This window comes from Ambystoma mexicanum, chromosome 2q (assembly GCF_040938575.1).
Source record: "Ambystoma mexicanum isolate Mex_15411 chromosome 2q, UKY_AmexF1_1, whole genome shotgun sequence".
NCBI lineage: Eukaryota > Metazoa > Chordata > Amphibia > Caudata > Ambystomatidae > Ambystoma > Ambystoma mexicanum.
The window spans coordinates 177,346,782-177,366,087 of NC_090924.1; the positions used below are offsets into that span (position 1 = coordinate 177,346,782).

Genomic DNA, 19,306 nt, shown 5'->3' on the forward strand with positions numbered 1-19,306 from the left:
CCTTGGAAAAAGAGGTAGGATGAGCCTCAGATGAGGAACCGCGATGGCCATCAGGTCAAGTGCAATAATGAGTCTCCGGAGTACAGCAGGTAGGGACTCGCTCATCAATTTCCTTGGTGTGCTCTGCTGGCCATGGTGCAGGTAAATTGTAATTTGGCGAGGGTGTGACTGTACAGGTAAGTTGGGTCAGGGTGTTGGGGCATGATGGAGCAGCGTGCGCAGCGGAAGAGTGCTGTGGCGTGGGTATTTTGATTAGGCTGGCAGTTGGGTGGGTTCAAGCAATAAAAAGCATACTCACAACCAAGCATGGATCATTAAATTCAGCCCGGTTTTGATCTGAATGGCTGCCACACCCTCCCAGGCACGGATAGGTACAAATAGATAATCTGGCACAGGAATTATATTTTTTCAATATGGAGGATGTAATCTGTCCTGGTTTGATGTCTGTCTCGAATTTGAAACAATAGTAACCTGATGTACATTTTCTTTCCTGAGTGATATGTTGCGCAATCTCTGGAGTAAATCTTTTTCATGCGTACACTGGCATAGTGGTTGTATACCATAAATGTTTATTTGCACCAGGGCAAAAGGTGAAATAATTAGGCAATATTACCAGCGCAGGGAGGGCATTATCGGGCCAGGTAATACCCTGAGCCAGCTAGAAGCCTGAGTGAAGCATAGGCTTTAATGTTAGCCCAGGGCTTTACATGTCCCAGTAATGCACCCCCCGAAAAGTTAATATTGCTAATAGTACTCTGGCACACTGTACCAGGGTACTAATATTGTTTTTTTTGTTTTTAAGTTGAGGAACAACGTGTTCTGTGTTTAAAAATAAAATAAGATGGCCACCATGGATCGGGGAAAAGGGAACAACAGGTATTCCCTTGTCCCTTTCCACGGCGGCCATTCGGGAGTCAGAGATGCGCCGTGAACACTACTGTTCCTGGTGTCAGTGAGAGACTAGGAAGCACAAGGTAAGTGGGGAGGGCTGGTTGGGCCCTAAATATGTGGAAAGGGGGGGTGGGGAGAAGGAGATGCAGTGGTTCTGGGGAGCACACTTGCCTGATTCCCAGCAAGGGAAGGTGGCCGCCTCCCACTTTGAGGATACTTGGAACGAGGTCTATACCGTGTGGCAAAGATCCCATTCTGAGCCTCCTCATTGGCTGAGATGCTGCCGCACACCCCATGCCAGGATACTAATCAGGCTGTGGGGTGCATTTTCACTGACTTAGTATTCCAGGTGAACAGTAGGAGAATGGCCATGGTTCTCAGGTGAGATGCTCGCAGTTACTAAGGTGGGTGCTGTTCTTTTTATATAATTGGGATGTCCCTTCTGTACTCGTTATTGATTAATGAAAGCAAAGCATTATCTACCAATCAAACATTTTTAGAGGGCAGATATTTCTGAAACAGTTTTTTTTTTCAGATTTGCACTTTCAATAACAAAGCTAATTTGAATATGCAAGAGATGTTGTCTTACTGTCCTATCACATGTTTCAGTTTGCTGAAAAAACATTTCAATAATGCATGCCCGTTAATAATAATTACACACAACTTGATTTATGCAGATTTCTCTTTTAGAAATAGGAAAGAGTATTACATAAAATATATAGTGCTCACCTGTACTGTTGTCTTGCATCACACCTCCCTGCATTTGTCTCCCTTAGTTTGGTAGCTAGGACCCTAACAATATTGATAAACAGAATAAAATTTCCCTAGAAGAAAAAAAAAAACAATCAGGTGCGATCGGGTAACACAAAATGCATTAGGCAAAATCAACATGCCAACACTTCATTGGTCCAAGCAGCAATGTCTTGCGTTAACTTCAGTGGAAGCTTATTAGGTTACTGCTTCAGTTTAAAACATGTGTGTGGCATTGGCCTTCATTCCTGGTAACTTAGTTAAGGTTTCACAGGCAAGACATTGTTTTCAGGTGACTCAATCTCCAGTGCTGGTAATACATACCAAGTAACACAATAGCAAAAGGCACGAGCAAGAATAAGGTCGTAAGAAGCATGCAATGTGCATGTTATTATTGTAGGTGTGTCTGTGTGGGTCGTGCAAGAGGTCTTATGCACTCTAGTAAATTAAACCAACAATATCACAAATGGAAACACTGATTAGAATTTTTAGAAACATTTTTTTTATATAGATTTGACCAAAGGGATGAAATATTCCTCCTATTCACACTGAAATGGAATACTAAAGCTTCATAGTCCCAATACCCTCAATTACTCACCCGGAAGCCTAAGTTAATGGCCAGAAAGAAGTGAAGTCGTTAATTGGAGCTGAAGGCAATTAATATTCGGTGCTTTTCAAAGGTGCTGCCGTGACTAGCACCTGAGCAAGAAGGCCCAGGTGCTAATTCAGCCCAAATAGAAAATACATTTGAAAGTTGAGAGTGCTCTGCAGACAAACCTTAGCTATGAAGAAATACAAAAGATAACCAACTTTGATGACTGCCAATTAGAAGTGAATTGGGGGTATTCAGAGGAAAGAAGCCCCCTCTCCACCTCCCATTTTAGCGCGCCAGGAGGACATGGCTGGGGAGCGTAAGTGAGGTCATAGGCCGGACAGATCTAGCTGACGAAGACTGGTTTACCAAAGAGGAGCAAGCTAAGGACACTGAGGCAAAGGGTGTAGGCGGCACAATATGGGGAGGGGGGGAGGGGGGGTTGGAGTGTGAGTTAGTGCCCTTATTCCAAGCTTTGTGGTTGGCTCCAAAAGTCCAAGCAGGTGCAAAGCAGATGCATTTTAAGTAAAACATACCGATTGACACCAATCTTATATCCAAGTTTGAATTAAAAAATCATAATTCTGCACATGCGTGCTTCAGAACTCAAGTTCCTTACCAGAACAGATAACCACAGCACTGACGTTAGAAAATTAAATCTGCGCCCTAAACCCAACATGACGTTTACCGAATTAGCCACTTAGGGGAAGAGTTCCCCATTTTCCTTTGCCCAGCCCTCTATGACATGCCTTCGTTTTCTCCTGTCTTGGTGTTTTTCTTCTATTGTTCAGATATTTGGGTAAAGCACGTGTATGAATGCATTCAAAACATTAGAGTCTGATTGATAAAGAACTTACTATGAGTATCCCCGACTTACTCACGACCTACTCCTGACTAAAATCTGAAGATGGCTATTCAATTCACATTTCTTGAGTAACAGTCACTGACGGAGTGTAAGTCAGCACTAACTTGCAAAGAGAGATTCAGGAGTAAGCCAGAGTTACTTAACATAACTTCTTTGGGAATTAAACAGTCGTCCGACGTTTAAGTAAAATATAAACAAAGCTACGTAATTCTGAAAAGAGAAAGTGCCCTTAAAGAAACGTGTGCTTTTGTAGGTTTTGCAAGGGTGAGTAGAAAACAAAAGCAGAAATCAAACAGCATGGAAGTACACAATTGTGCAGCAATAGTATTGAGAAATAAATGTAGGAATGCTTCAGTCATTTTTTTTAAATTTAGTTTTATATTTTGTACAGTAAACCTCAGAATAGAAAGAAATACACTGATTTATTTTTCCAAAATGGTTCTGTATTGATGGGCAGGGTTGATCGGTGGGTGCAAGAACACCACCTGCTTAAAGAAATGTTGCTTTATAAGGGTGCACCAGAGGAGACCCACCTAGTCTGCACTCCCGGTGCATAATACACTGTGTAGTTTCATCACCACTGGTGTAGAACACTAGTGTGGTAAGCCAAAGTGAAGCATAAGCAATGACAAGGATCAGCCCACCACTGGAAATATGTGCATGGGGTGTATTACTACAAAGGGAGACGGGTGATACTAGGTATATGCTATTCGATCCCAGAAAAAAAAAAAACTTAAATCTAAATCTACTAATCTACCAAATGAGGTAGATCTTCTAAAATCTACTAAATGAGGCACACCAATCATGTAGGATACGACTGATGTGCCTCATTTAGTAAGAATGGAAAGTCAGAGGCATGCTCATCGATGATTAAGCATTCAGCCTTAAGCCAGCTCATTTGTGTCATGCTGGCCCACTTCCAGTGACTGAAATAAAAGAGGCAGGAGTTAAAATGGAGTGGCTGGGGTTGGGGGTGTTTCTCTGTCCTATGCCAGTGAAATGAATAGGTGGTAGGCAGTGGTTGAAGTGTACGAAAAGAAGTAGTGGAACTATGTTCCCTGCTGGCCTGCCCCTGCTCCCCACAACCCCCCCCAAAAAAACACTTGCACCTGCTGTTTGAGGGAACATTCAGTGCAGTGCACTGAAAGTGAAGGTTTCAACTTCTTCCTACACTTTTATTTTAAAACAAAACCATTCCGGAACGGTTTCTTTTTAAAACAAAAGTATAGGAGCTGTACAAGGTCATTTAAAAAAGTAGAGGAGCACCGCTCCCGACCGCTCCCGCTCACTTCGACCACTGGTGGTAGGGCTTGCTTCGGGGTCCATGTTGCAGGATAGTTCACTGGGATGCAAGCTAAGGATGCATTCGGGATGCCGTGCCGCCGAGCAGATCTAAGTTGCACCAACCGTGTTTACAATCTGTTTGAAATCCCACCATTAAACTGGGGCTAAACACGGCAAATGAGATCTGACAACACTCGTGGGAGATTAGTTAGGTCATTCCACCGCCCAAATCAGACATATGCCCGTTTCCCACCCACAGCCCTCACGGCGACCCCCAAAGCGCCCTTACAAATATAATAACCAAGATGTATTTACTTCCAGAGAAAGAGCACAAACAAAAAGATGAATCGTGACCCACTGCCCTGCAGGGTTCTACCAAGACCCAGTAGGGCATTGGGGAAACTTGAGGAGAACCATCTCCGGTTCCGGAAGCACCTCAAAACCCTCCTCTTTGCCTCCGCTTTCTCTCCCTCTCTCCCCTGCTGAACTCCTAGTTGAAACTGCACTGGTTTACCATGCCACCCCTTTCTGTTCTTGGGCACAGGCCCTGCCAGCTGCACACCTGCACTGCCTCCCTGGCAACCCCATGGACTGTTTTCTGCATCCTTACAGTCCCCCTACCAGCACTTATGTCTGCACTTACCCCGCACTTGCCACCAGCTGGCCGTTTTATTATCTATTTATTCTACTATACTTGTACTGCACTTTCCCCTCTGCCCTTCCCCACGTACTTTCCCTCTTCCCCCTACCCCTGCACTTGCGCGATTTGAAAGACACCAGGCCTAGTAAGATCGTTGTCTGTCCTCCCTTGTTCCCCCTCCCTTGCCTCGTCGCGCCTTGAAACACTTGTGTATAGGCGCATTATAAATGCCATATCATATCATATCATATTGTGCCCTCTGAGGATGTCAGCCATCCCTTCATCTCAGCCCTCATTGAACTACCTCAGTTTTTACCAGATACATTTCCAGTACCAGGAATAGCCCACAGTTCCCGTGGTTTCTGTTACAACCGAACTACATTGCCAAGAACTATCCGCCGCAGCCAAGCATAAACATTGAACCCCCAATGAATATTAGGGTTTGTTAGGATTTCTAACATGATTTGTTGAACCGAGCATAAGGAGGACTATTCTTTCTGACAAATACAACCTTTTACAAGCTATCCGCAATCAGAGGATCTCTCAATGTATAAGAGAGAGAAAAAGGACAAAGGCGACACAGTGGTACTCCAGTAACACTGATTGCCTCAGCAAGAAACTAGCTCATAGGCTCAGCAGTCATTATTCCACACCCAAACATCACTTCTGCTAATATCCATAAGCATATAGAGTAGCAAAAGAAGTAATGCACTGGTCTAAAACAAAAGTTTGTAATGACTGTTGGTTGGCTGCCTGCTAACAAGCATCCAAATAGCTTAATATTTCAAGTAGACCATGGGCCCAATTTAAAATGCTCTGTTCACTCAATGAGATTTTCCTATTGAAAAAAAAAACAAACATTGTAAATCAGGCCCCATTTGTTTGCTATGATACACTGTGGTTTCCTACCCAAACACGATAATGATCACAGCAACTCAAGTTTGGCTAGTCTGAATCACAGTTTTTTAGACCTGGAAGAAAAGACAGATTTGTTTTGGGGTTCCAAAACAACATAATGGCAACCATCTTGAACACGAATCCACGGAAATGATTGCCACATGTTCACTTGGCAAGATGTGAGCCAACCTTGTTTGTGCTGGAGAACATGCAGTATATCAATGCGAGCCTTTCGGAAACTGCTCTGACACCGTGGCTGCTTCCACTTGCTGGGATAGGTGCGGTCTAATCGCTGAGTATAAGGCAAAGGAGCCAGAGTTGGCAAGATTGAGTGCTGTAACCCAACGGCTACAATGATTCTGGTCAAACCCGTGCTTCTCAGTGCATCCTAGCTTATTGCAGACAAACTTGGTTGCAATGGTAAAGACATGGCTTGGCTAAAGGCAAATGGGAATATAAATAGCGTACCATTGCTAAGTCAACAGTGTCGGGTGAAGGCTTCCAGTAAGTGTCTGAAGATGAAAGCAGCAGTATAAAAGAGTAATGTCTTAACATAATTTGTTTCAAATAAATATGAAAGCGAATGGTCAGAGCCAACGTTTTTATGGCTGGAAACAAAGCACTCGCTTTGAGAAATAAGAGAAAAAAGACTACACAATCTCACTTCCGTTCCAGAAAACCTTCTGTGCTGAAATGACACCAAATATCACACAATTGTAATTGTGACTGCGTATTCCATCATGACTTGTTGCTCAACTGAGCCAAGCTGGGCTCCTTTGACGAGGCCATGTAAAATCTGCAGGATGTAAACATCTTAATTTCAAGAGGCTAAACCTTTGATTTCAATGTTCAAGATAGTGCATGGAAAGAAAAGCACCCCACTCTGCGGCGTGGGGTGCCGGAATGGAGTGGAAGCAAAGGACGTAAAAGGACGTCTATGGATCCGGGAGATCTGAGTAAAAGCTCAGCGTCTTAACAGAAGCCTCTGCAATATAGAGAATACAGAAGGAAGGTTTGTTACATCTCTTTAAGTAACCCTTTGTTGGCTGTAATATTGGGATCAAAAGGAAATCCACTCAAGAATGTTATATAATTGGTCTGCCTCTGTAACCCATCTCTGCAAAAGGCCACTTTTGCAACCTCGGCAAAGGGCTCCACACGTGCATAGTCATTACAGCGCAATTGTGCAGTATTGTTTGACACTTTCTACTACACGTACAAGTGCAATACATCATTGTACATTATAATTTAGAGGAGAAATTGTTTACAAACAGGAACCCAAGTAAAAAATAAAGATTTATAACTTAAGAGCTGCATAGAATGTTTGAAAGTTCAGAAATTGCCACACACATATTGTCATTGAGAGATTTTCAAGAGGCACACAGATGATCAGATGCTCATAAAGGGCATGCTGCAAACAAGGGAAGGTGATAATGGAGGACTCTGGCTGTGTGAATAAAATAGGAAACAAGTCAGTGGTGTTGGTGCTTATATTCATGCGTTTAGTTGCATTTAAAATCCACAATTCAAATTAACTTTTTTTTGTGAAAGGCTCACAGCATTTTGAAGATTCTACAGCTTCTGCTACTTCTTGGTACTTTTCCAACATGCCAATAAACCATGCTGCCAATGCCAAGACTATGGTGATTGGTACCATGGCAAGTGTAGTACTCACCAACCCAAGCACTTCATCTGTGGCTCACCCAAGAGCCATGACTCCCCATCACTTACACCCTCTGCCCTTTTCCTTGTTGCACTTGCACCTTCTGAATACTCACAAGGCATAGTAGGTTCATCCTTCCTCCTGTTCCCTCCACTGCTTGCATTGATTATTGTGTTTTGTAATGTATTTCACTCTCTTGTTCCCTCCCTTCACCCTGTGGGCGTTTTGAAACAGTATTTTACTTGCTGTATAAGCGCCTTACAAGCAAACAATAAATAAATACAATTTTCATATGGTATGGCCCTGGCGTGCCAAATAGCGATGCACAAATGCATGTTCCTCCAATTGCATTAAGAGGAGTGTGGAACTACCATCAGAAGTATCTGCCTAATGCCACAGGCATTCCTTTCATCCTTCTGCAATAGGGTACAACAACCTACTTCCCCCTCTGACAATTCTAGTATTGTGCTAATTAGTTCTTATGCTGATATCATTGTAGCTACATGCATTCCTTCTTCAGATCACTCCTTTGGCGACCTTCATAATAGCTGGATCAGGAACTGGGAAGATCCCTCTTGGGCTACCTGACAATCATTACTCACTTTGCAGGCTCTGCTTCCACACCCAGTAGTTACCACAGCTTGTGATGCCCACCTTGTTAAGCCCAGAAGAAGCCAGTCTGCTTGCTCATAATGAAATGTAGCCATCAACCATTTCAAAGATTATTTGAGGATCAGCATTGTAGCTGGAGGAGGGGATAGGCAGATCCTTGTACTGCCCTACAGCTCACTCAGGATGCTTCTCTTGTACACCCAGAATTCACTATGTCTGATGTAATGTTCCAATTGGCACAGAACATACCATACAATCCTGCTTTATGGCAAACTCTTGAACCACCAACCTGTAGCATCAGCTGGGTGGCCTCGGGAAAGGAAGCATGGCAAAGGGTATCCCCTGAATATTAGTTTGAGGAGTTCCAATGCACCAATGCACTGTAGCCCCACCATGCTGCTTGCTAGCCATGTGTGAGAGAAATGTCTGCCACACCTGGGTAGCATTAACAGCATTCCCACCACAATATAAACGTGGTACCTGCCTATTTACCTTGACTTTTGGTCACTACCTGCCTACTAAACTGTACTTCTGGTCAATGCTTTTACTGCTAAATCTTTTCACTTTTCACGCTCAGCATGATTTACACACCTTAATGCCCTCCCCGCCACCCACTTCCTACACTTAACTTGTGAATATTCACACCCGTATATGGTCAATCGTCTAATCCTAACCACTCCCTCCTTGAATCCACCCTATCTATCCTCCCCATCTCTCATAAGCTTTACTTTGGTGACCACAGTAACATTCCAGCTGCATAGAAATTGATGTGGGACTTGATTCCAAACCCTCTGAAACTAAACATTTTGCCTTACTGATCACTTTGACTCCCATCAACCACAGCATCCCCCGCACAACACTGCCACACTCACAGACCTGGAAACTCAATCAGCTACAGAGGTCGACAAATAGCTGATTAGGTGGTGACATCCCAGGTTCAGCAACCTATAGGCGTATTAGAGGGAGTTCTACTATTGAATATTACCTGGTGGAAACACATGGATCAATTATGAATTCTGACAGTTCTTTTTAGTGACCACTGTGACCTTGGCTTGACTGTTCAACTGAATACAGTTTCTCCTTTGGGAATACCATTCAACACCTGTTAGAGATTACCTGTAAGGGTCACTCCATCAAAAGAATAAAATGGGAATTGGCGGACACAACATGGGCAGGGGAGCGAATTTTGAAGCAAAATCTACCAAAATGACAGTCATTGTTGAATGAGGAGGAGAATCCAGTGTCAACGATATAAATTTATAGGGAACTCTCTAGGGATATTCAGGAATTTTTGGTGATTAAGAGAAAACCGGCATGAGGAAAGGTAAACCCAAAGGCTGGTTTGACGATAACTGCAGAACTGCAAGAAGGGTGCTACTGTCTCTATTGAAAGAAAGGAATGTGCCCTGGAGTGAAATTATTCATGCAAGAGCTTATTATGAAAAGAAATCCTGGTGAACAGAAAATTGAAGAGGACAAGCTTGCATGGGAAAGGCTGGAGGCAAAAAGCAAGGACAAGAATTGTAAAGAAATGTTTGGAGGTCGTGAGTAAGGCACCAGTGTATAATAATAATCAACAATCCGGACTGGAAACTATGATTTTAGCTACCACTTGGGCAAAACACTCCTCTAAATTATACAAGGGCCATGGAGAGAAGGAAGTAGGGTGTGAGGTGACAGTGCATAGCAAGGCAGCAGACAATAATGTTAAGACCAGTAATACAGTTATCAACAGTCTGCTGAAACCCAATTGTAATGAGGTTGTAAATGCTATTAAGTTCTCAAAAAGAAATACAGAACCTGGAACTGATGGAATTCCAGTTGATTATTATCAGGGCTATGTAGAAATCTGGGGCCGCCTTTTAACACAGCTTTTCAATTAAATACTGAAGATGGGTATAATGCTAGACGAGTGGAGGAGGGCAATCAGCATTCCCTAATTTAAGAAGGGGTGTAGAAAATCCCCTCAAGCATTTTGTCCTATCTCTCTCCTAAATACGAGCTGTAAAATATTGAAGAGATGCCTTTTGAAGGTCATATACGAATGGGCGTCATGAAATGAAATCCTTTCTCCAATTGAACTAGGGTTCCGTCCATCGTTAGGCACCATGGAGCAAGGGTTACATTTGTATATGATAATTGCACACCCATTAAATATAAAAAAATGAGCCAGTGTATCTAGCATTCATGAACCTAAGCACAACGTTTGATATAGTGAATAGAAGTAAGTTGTGCAGGCTCTTAGGTCTTATGATTTTCTATCCAGAATTTTTACCATTCACACCTTATTATATGATGATAACGAGGATGTGCAAGGTCAGGGCTGGAGGGTCACTATACGCCATGGTTCCCTACACAGGCCTCGGTTGGACAAGGGTGCGTTGTATCCCCAATATTGTTTTCCTTGTACATTAATGGGCTTTAAAAGGTACTGGCAAACTGTCACCTGGATGTACCCAGTATAGGGGGAATGCCAACCCCGGCATTGGTATATGCACACAATTTTGTTCTCATTGCTCATACTCCAAGACCCTATCAATGATTGATTAATAAATATACACCACTTATGGGGGTGTATGACTACAGGTTAACTCAACAAAATCGGCATTCATGCCCTATTGCTCGACATGGAGGAAGGTGAATTTTGCGACAATATGGTGCAATGCAGAACCTATCCCATGAGTCCGTTTTTTTGACAACCTGGGATTTTGCTTTTTGGAAAGGTTCACTCCAGGTTCACTTTGGGGTTATGGGGAAAAAAGGCTATCCAAAAAGAAAGGAATGCCTTTCTGAAATAGGTGTCCCTACCAATGTCGGCCCAAAATGTTATTATGCACAATGAGGTTGGCTTGACTTACATCGAGGACGAAAAAGCATTGGTCCGTATCCTCTTGTTGATTAGGGTCTGGACTAACCCAAATGCCTCCTTGACCCATCATATATTAAAACATATATTAGTTAAAAAAGAGGTGCTGAGAAAAATAAATGGCTCACATATACTAAGCAAATGTTACCGAATATTATTGTTGGTATGCATTTTGAGGAGTTAAGTCCATTACATGGAGCAATGAGTCATGCTTTGAAAGAGAGAGCTATGGCGTGGGTACTTTAGCTATTTTATTAAATGCATGTATGCTTTTTTTTAACTTGTGATTGTTATTGCTTTTATGGATATGCGTATCTGAATAAAGTGTATTGATTGACTGATTAATCAGCTACATCATCACACCCTTCTCACTTATCTAAGAAAGGTTGGTGGACTGGTGTCTAATCAGGAAAGCCGGTGCATCTACATCTAACCATTTACAGTCCTCATGTGGCATGCCATCTTCCTATCATTAGGTCAATTCCTGCTAATCTCTAATTTTTCAGACACATCACACCTTAATGCCCTTCAGCGCACACTGAATATCTTCTCCATTCATGACTTTCCAATCCATCCTTGCCAGCTTTGCACCAATTATTTGCTTCTTCTTTCAACTGACATTTTCCGGAACTATTTCCCCTCCAAAATCTTCTTGGGACACAACCTGCTGACTGACCTTCTCTCCCTATTCCACAATCCTTCTTGCATACTCGATCCCTCGTCTCCCCTCTCTTCTGTTTCATACTTCCCTCTGATTGCCCCACCTGTATTGGCACCCAACTCATCCTTTGCCCAGATGATCTCTTTGTACGAGGCACAATGAAAGAACTAGAATCCTATCTTCTCTCCGCAACCTGTCGCCTTCCTCTAGCAAAGTCCCATTCTAATTCAAGATGGCAATCTCCAACTTCACCACAATGGTTCTGTTCCATCCATCCATTTTCATTGACTTGAATCTCTCTGCCACTTTTAGCACAGTTCATCATGCTTCTTTGCTTCAGACTCTCTTTCATATTGGCTTGCAGGCTAACGTTCTTGTCTGGGGCACCTTCCACCTGGCAGAGCTCGCATATTCCATCTCCTATAACCCTGGTACCCCTTCCTATTTGTATCCACCTAAAGTCCAATTTTGGTCCCTTCATCTTCACAATGTACAGCTCTTACTATTCAAATCTGTTTTCCTTCTTGGTGTTTGTGCATCTGTAATTTGCCAATTGTGTGAATATCATTTAATGTTATCCTCATTCACCCAAGAACTATGCTCTCATATCACCAACTACTCCCCGTTCACATCAACGACTGACTCTCTGAGATCAAGCAATGAGATAGGCTGTTTCCTGATGTTCAAATCCTTTAAGCACCAAAGTGGTCTATATTGCGTCTGTTAACTCCACTTACCTAGAACCCTCTCCAGTATATCATCTACATAAAACCCTTTCTAGTGCACAATTTGGGGGAATTCCTCGACACCAACATTAAACTTCAATAAATCATTACATCCATGAACAAGGCTGCCAATCTCAATTTGCTAAACTTCTGGAAACTGTGTTCCCCAGCTCACCTTACACACAGGTATTATCTATTCTCTTGTCCTTTAAACACTCTAATACCACTCCAGTTTCCTTGTCAAAGTATCCTCTACTCCTTTGCTTCGCTCAACAATGTTTTACACTTTTTCATCCATCACCTCTGCAGCATCCATCTTTCCTTACACTCCCTTGCAGACCACCTGGATGTGGCTTGCCTGTTTGTGAGTATCTATTTTTTGTCTTTAAATTAATGCATTGGCTAGCACCTTTATAGAGCGGATTGCATCTCCTTCTACTCTTCCATCTCATCCTTTGTGTGCAGGCCTTTTTCAACCTTCCCGTTTCCCGATGCCCAATGTGGACTCTTGCTGTCACTCTTTTGCCCTCCTGACTCCTTAAAAATGGACACACCAACCTGCTGGAATCAAGGGAAGTCCACATTATCTGGTTTCAAGATTGCCCTCAAGTCAACCTGGTCTTCCTTGAGAGACCACCTATCATTATAGCTCCCCAAAAATCGGTTTCATCATTTGTTTGTTTGTTTGTCTACAAAACCAAACCCGTGGGTAGCTGGGCGCAAACATTACAAGGATACTTGAGAACTTAGTTACATAGAAGTACAGGATACTTAGGAGGCTTGGTTACATGCAATGAGTAATAAAAAATAGTTGAAGCAGGGTGGCATAAATACAATCATAAATTGGCAGTGGTCGAGGGTGGGACCCAATGACATACCTAGATGCAATCAGCAAATACCAGAAGTATACACGGTAAGGGCAAAGTGATCAGAATGGGCAATGGGTGGCTCGGTGAGAGGTCCTAAGGGAGGATAAGCAGTCAGGTTAGGCGTCATTAGAGCACAGCCAGGTGAGGGCCTCTTGCCTGATACTGGGGTCAGGTTGGTCGGTTCTAAGGTCTAATGGGAGTCCATTCCATGATGTTGTTTGTGTATTTGCACGAAGCTGGAGATGTGTTTCTAATGTTGATCTGCTTTTTCGTGTTGTCCTGTGATGTCCCCATTTACAGTCTCTAGCTCCCTCTTTCCATGCCCGAGAACTTGCCTCGATCGTGTGAAGAACACAAGACTGGGAATGCTCCGACCAATAATAATGCTTATATTAAATGCATCAGGTTAGTACGCTCTTCCCACATACCCGAGAGAACGAGTTAAACCTCCCTCCATTCTCTGAAGGACATTAAATTGTGGGTATGCAGTATCCTGCAAATTCATTCTTTGGAAGCAGACAGTTTATTAACACAGTAACCAGGCCTTTCCAACCACTGACTAGTTAAGATCCTTGAGGGCCATTCATATCATCCATAGCACGTGACCTTTTTGCCAGGTGCACCTATAAGACTTTGGAGTATCGGCATGATAAGGTGTGCAATCGTAACTTTCAGGGGGGAGGTCATGCCCTCTCCCGTGCCTGCCATCATGTGGGAATTAGCAATGCAATTCCTCAATTCACGGCTCTTGGCTGCGCACAGGTGTGACTAGAACTACTGCACTGCAGCAAGTAAGGGTGCGCATACGCATTTGTTAGATTTGATGGGTTCAGTAAAGTGGGTCTTGTGCAGGGCAGTATGATTATGCAGTGCCCCTCCAGCCCCCCCACACTTGCCTCCCATTGTGGAATGTGCCAAAGCGCTCAATTTCCATTGGACCTCGATCGTTTAGCAGCATTCAAGAATTTGAAAAAACAAAACAAAGAAACTTCAGATTCATATTTCTATGGAACGCACCACAGAATTCCCCAACCCAAAATGATTTCTGCTTTGGAGAGCAGAGCCGCCATTTCAAGCTGAAGACCTATGAAAGAGCTCGAGTAAAATGGAATTCAGTTTGGTAAATTATAAATAACAGTTGGTGTCCCAGGAGTGCCGCACGCTGGCAGAAACTGCTCGAGGGACTCGACTGCCAGGTATAATATTTAACTTCCCTTCGAATATCTAATGAAAGATAGAAACAGAGAAAGAGCTACTTAGCACATGTGGAAAAACAATGGCGGCCCCAGGGGCGATCCTTTGGCTCAATACTCTTGGCAGGGGTTTAACTGTCCCGTGCGATAACACATGAGAGGGCTGCGAAGCTCTCGAGAGATTAGCAGTCATTTGCTTCCTCTGCACGACGTGGGGGATGTTCGATGCAGGGGACGACGCATAAATACAGAACTAGTTGTACTCTGCCCTTTGGGACAAGGAGGGTCGAGTGAAGGGAGCTGGGGCTGAGGCAGGGAGGGAGTTCAAAGGAAGGGCATGGGGTGGGCCTGGTTGCGCATTGATGCGCCATCTACTGGCAGGAAGTACTGACATGTCTCAGAGATACTCAGCACTCCCAGACGTATTGACTGCAAGACTCAACACACCTCTCTCATCTCCTGAAGTGCTATGTTTAAAAGCAGTGATATGCCGTATGCTGTACTCAGCGCATTCGGGCCATCGAGTATGTAAACGCCAGCTTCATTTTCTAGTAGATGTGTGATTTGCATTTTAAACATCGGCAGCAATTGCACAACATACATGCACATGGCAACGGCTCGACAAATGGGTATTTTAACCTTGGGGAAGTTACTTGGTGCACAGTTCGTGTGACGCAGTACGATTGTGAAAGGTTTCACGTTTACTCACTTTACGTTATTGAGCAAGAAATTCACATTCTCACGCGCCAATAAATGTACTTCACATTGTCAGGTAATGGCACATTGTGCTTGTGCTTTTACAGGGAACAATGTTATTCGTGGTTCCTTCATTTTGGCTTTACTGCAAGATAAGAGTAATTTCAGCACAAACGCGCTCCGTTTTTTTCATCAGCCAGGAAACTAAAATAATGCATCTTGACGTCACCACCATCGCTTACTGGGAAAACAAAAGTCTGACAAGAATGGAGAGTTGCACAAAACCGCACCTGGAGGAGATTAGTTAGTTCCAAAAGGAGCTACTGTAAATAGCTTGTACTTGAAAAGAAACGCCAAGAGTAAGCAGGCATCTGGAATATTTGAAAAAAAACAATTGGCGGAAAAAAAGAAAATAATGCTACAACGTGATAATGTGATGATTTGCATTTTGAGCTCTGATTTCAGTGGTCCTGTCTCACAAAGCGTATTTCAATAAGATCTCCCCATTGAAAAATGCTTTCTGAATCTGGTCCGCATGCGTTAAAAGGGCCTTATGCAGCAGTACACAGAGCTGGCCCGAGGCATGGGCAGTCTGTGCGGTGGCCCAGGACGCTGCTGTCAGAGGTGGTCCAACAGGAGTCTAGTATGCATTACAAGTATGTTATGCACCAGTACACAGAGCCGGCCTGAGGCATGGGTGTGCGGTGGCCCAGGACGCTGCTGTCAGAGGTGGTCCAACAGGGTCTAGTATGCATTAAAAGTGCGTTATGCAGCAGTACACAGAGCCGGCCTGAAGCATGGGCAGTCTGTGCGGTGGCCCAGGACGTCACTGTCAGAGGTGGCCACACAGGGGTCTAGTATGCGTTAAAAGTATGTTATGCAGCAGTACACAGAGCCGGCCTGAGGCATAGGCAGTCTGTGCGGTGGCCCAGGACGCAACTTTCAGAAGCTGTCAGAGGTGGCCCAACAGGGGTCTAGTATGCGTTAAAAGTGCGTTATGCAGCAGTACACCGAGCCGGCCTGAGGCATGGGCAGTCTGTGCGGTGGCTCAGGACCTCGCTGTCAAAAGTTGTCAGAGGTGGCCCCACAGGGGTCTAGTATGTGTTAAAAGTGTGTTATGCAACAGTACACAGAGCCGGCCCGAGGCATGGGCAGTCTGAGCAGTGGCCCGGGACCTCGCTGTCAGAAGCTGAGAGAGGTGGCCCCGCAGGGGTCTACTATGTGTTAAAAGTGCGCTATGCAGCAGTACACCGAGCCGACCTGAGGCATGGGCAGTCTAAGCGGTGGCCCAGGACCCCGCTGTCAGAATCTGTGAGAGGTGGCCCTGCAGGGGTGTACTATGTGTTAAAAGTGCGCTATGCATCAGTACACCGAGCTGGCCTGAGGCATGGGCATTCTGAGCAGTGGCCCGGGACCCCGCTGTCAGAAGCTGAGAGAGGTGGCCCCGCAGGGGTCTACTATGTGTTAAAAGTGCGCTATGCAGCAGTACAACGAGCCGGCCTGAGGCATGAGCAGTCTGAGCGGTGGCCCAGGACCCCGCTGTCAGAAGCTGTGAGAGGTGGCCCTGCAGGGGTCTACTATGCATTAAAAGTGCGTTATGTAGCAGTACACAGAACCAGCGTGAGGCATGGGCAGTCTGTGCGGTGGCTCAGGACCTCACTGTCAAAAGTTGACAGAGGTGGCCCCACAGGGGTCTAGTATATGTTAAAAGTATGTTATGCAGCAGTACACAGACCGGCCTGAGGCATGGGCAGTCTGTGCGGTGGCCCAGGACGCCGCTGTCAGAGGTGGCCTTGCAGGGGTCTAGTATGCGTTAAATGTGCGTTTTGCAGCAGTACACAGTGCAGACATGAGGCATGGGCAGTCTTGTGGTGGCCCAGGACCCTGCTGTCAAAAGCTATCAGAGGTGGCCCCATAGGGGTCTAGTATGTGTTAAAGGGGCCTTATACAGCAGTACACAGAGCCGGCCCGAGGCATGGGCAGTCTGAGCGGTGGCCCAGGACTCCGCTGTTAGAAGCTGTGAGAGGTGGCCCTGCAGGGGTCTACTATGTGTTAAAATTGCGCTTTGCAGCAGTACACCGAGCCGGCCTGAGGCATGGGCAGTCTGAGCGGTGGCCCAGGACCCCGCTGTCAGAAGCTGTGAGAGGTGGCCCTGCAGGGGTCTACTATGTGTTAAAAGTGCGCTATGCAGCAGTACACCGAGCTGGCCTGAGGCATGGGCAGTCTGAGCAGTGGCCCGGGACCTCGCTGTCAGAAGCTGAGAGAGGTGGCCCCGCAGGGGTCTACTATGTGTTAAAAGTGCACTATGCAGCAGTACACAGAGCCAGCGTGAGGCATGGGCTGTCTGTGCGGTGGCCCAGGACCCCGCTGTCAAAAGCTGTCAGAGGTGGCCTCACATGGGTCCAGTATTCTTTAAAAGTGCATTATGCAGCAGTACACAGAGCCGGCACAAGGCATGGGCAGTCTGAGCGGTTGCCCAGGTCCCCGCTGTCAGAAGCCGTCAGAGGTGGCCCCGCAGGGGTCTACTATGCGTTAAAAGTGCGTTATGCAGCAGTACACAGAGCCGGCTCGAGGCATGGGCAGTCTGTGCTGTGGCCCAGGACCCCGCACTCAGAAGCTGTCAGAGGTCACCCCACAGGCACCAGTGCCTACCTTAACTATATCAAGAATATTGTTTTAAGGGGGGGCTGTGTGGCTTCCATGTGCTAAGCTCCCCCGAGGACACAGTGTCGCCTCCCAACCTCCTGTGGCTCTCTAGAGACCAACGTTCCCAGCGCCAAATAAGACGCTTTAGACCCTTTACATGACTACTTATCACTTTCTTCAAGCCGAACATTTAAAGTGGGGGCAATTTTCAAGTGATAGCTCATTTATGAGAGCATTGTTTTGGAGGAGATGTTTATAACGTTTCTGTGTTAAGAAATGCAAATAGGCATTTTCATTCGGAAAGCACATACAAAGCACCAGTTAGCTGGTCTACACTCTACTCCAGGTTCAATTACTATGTATCTCACAAAACGGTTTTAAATTAGCTGCATTTTTTCAGATGTTCATATTTAACGCACCACAAAGCATTTACTTTTGGTAGAATGTGATTTGTTCATGACATCATATATGAAGCCTGCCTTTGACGAACACTTAAACACAACAGGTAACCTTTTCACACATTGCATGTTATACGTCGTGAAAATAAAACAGCATTTTTTTTTGCCCTTTGCTGAATTGCATTCTGGTATTTGTGCTGTTCTAGTCAAAATGGTGGAATAATGCCACAACTGCACACTTTTTGCATTGCATTTTTCTTTCCGGTTTTATATATTTGAGTGGTTGGCTTACTATGGTATGTGTACTTTTCAAGTCATCTTCATAAAGCAGAGTACTGTTGAAAGCCAGTCACAGGGTTGAGGAGGGGAAATTATGAGAGGGCAAGTGAGTCCTGAATATTTGCCCAAGATCTGGCAGGTGAGGTTGCAATTCAGAGAGTGGACACAACCCCCTGGGGTGTTTTTGAGGTGGGCAAGCTTGCTCTTTGGCTACCAGGATTTCACCCAGGTTGTCAAGTTTCCAGTGCAGACACATGAAATGATCAACAAAGCACATGCTCCTATTGGGATTTTGTATTCCAGGGAATGTTTCACTACATATTACTGGGTTTCAAATGCAAGTACTATTTATACTAGCGTACTTATTGGACATTGTCTTCTCTTGGGTTATTTTTCTGTTGGTGATTACTTTTTTTGAAAAGCCAATGCTCATTTGTCTAGTGCACTTTCTTCTAAGGGGAACCGTAAAATGTGTTTCTTTCATTTTAAAAATATGTTCACTTACTGTGCACACATATGTTCACTTACTGTGCACACATTCTTGGGTGCCAGCTTGTGATTTACGCTTTGGGGTCAACATTCCCCACACTGAGTGAAGTGAGGAAGCGGTACTCATCCCCAGGACAAACCACCACATCTTCCAGCACATTGTGCCATCGGAAAAGGAAAGAAGGCATATGAGTTACAGGAAAGTCTAAACGTACATCTCAGCAACAGTCTCCTAACCCGATCAGTTGCCTTTGCAACTTTCAGCTATAGCATCCCCTGCTATTCTTCAC

General features: G+C 44.7%; 1 protein-coding gene across 2 annotated transcripts in view; it reads right to left on the reverse strand.

Moving 5' to 3' along the window:
- Positions 1–19,306, reverse strand: part of PTH1R (parathyroid hormone 1 receptor) — an 857,857-nt gene that overhangs the window by 35,364 nt on the left and 803,187 nt on the right. For both annotated transcript variants that reach the window (XM_069647093.1, XM_069647092.1), the window contains one exon: positions 1,621–1,715. In XM_069647093.1, the coding sequence (XP_069503194.1) occupies positions 1,621–1,715 (95 nt within the window). The remainder of the gene's footprint in view (positions 1–1,620; positions 1,716–19,306) is intronic.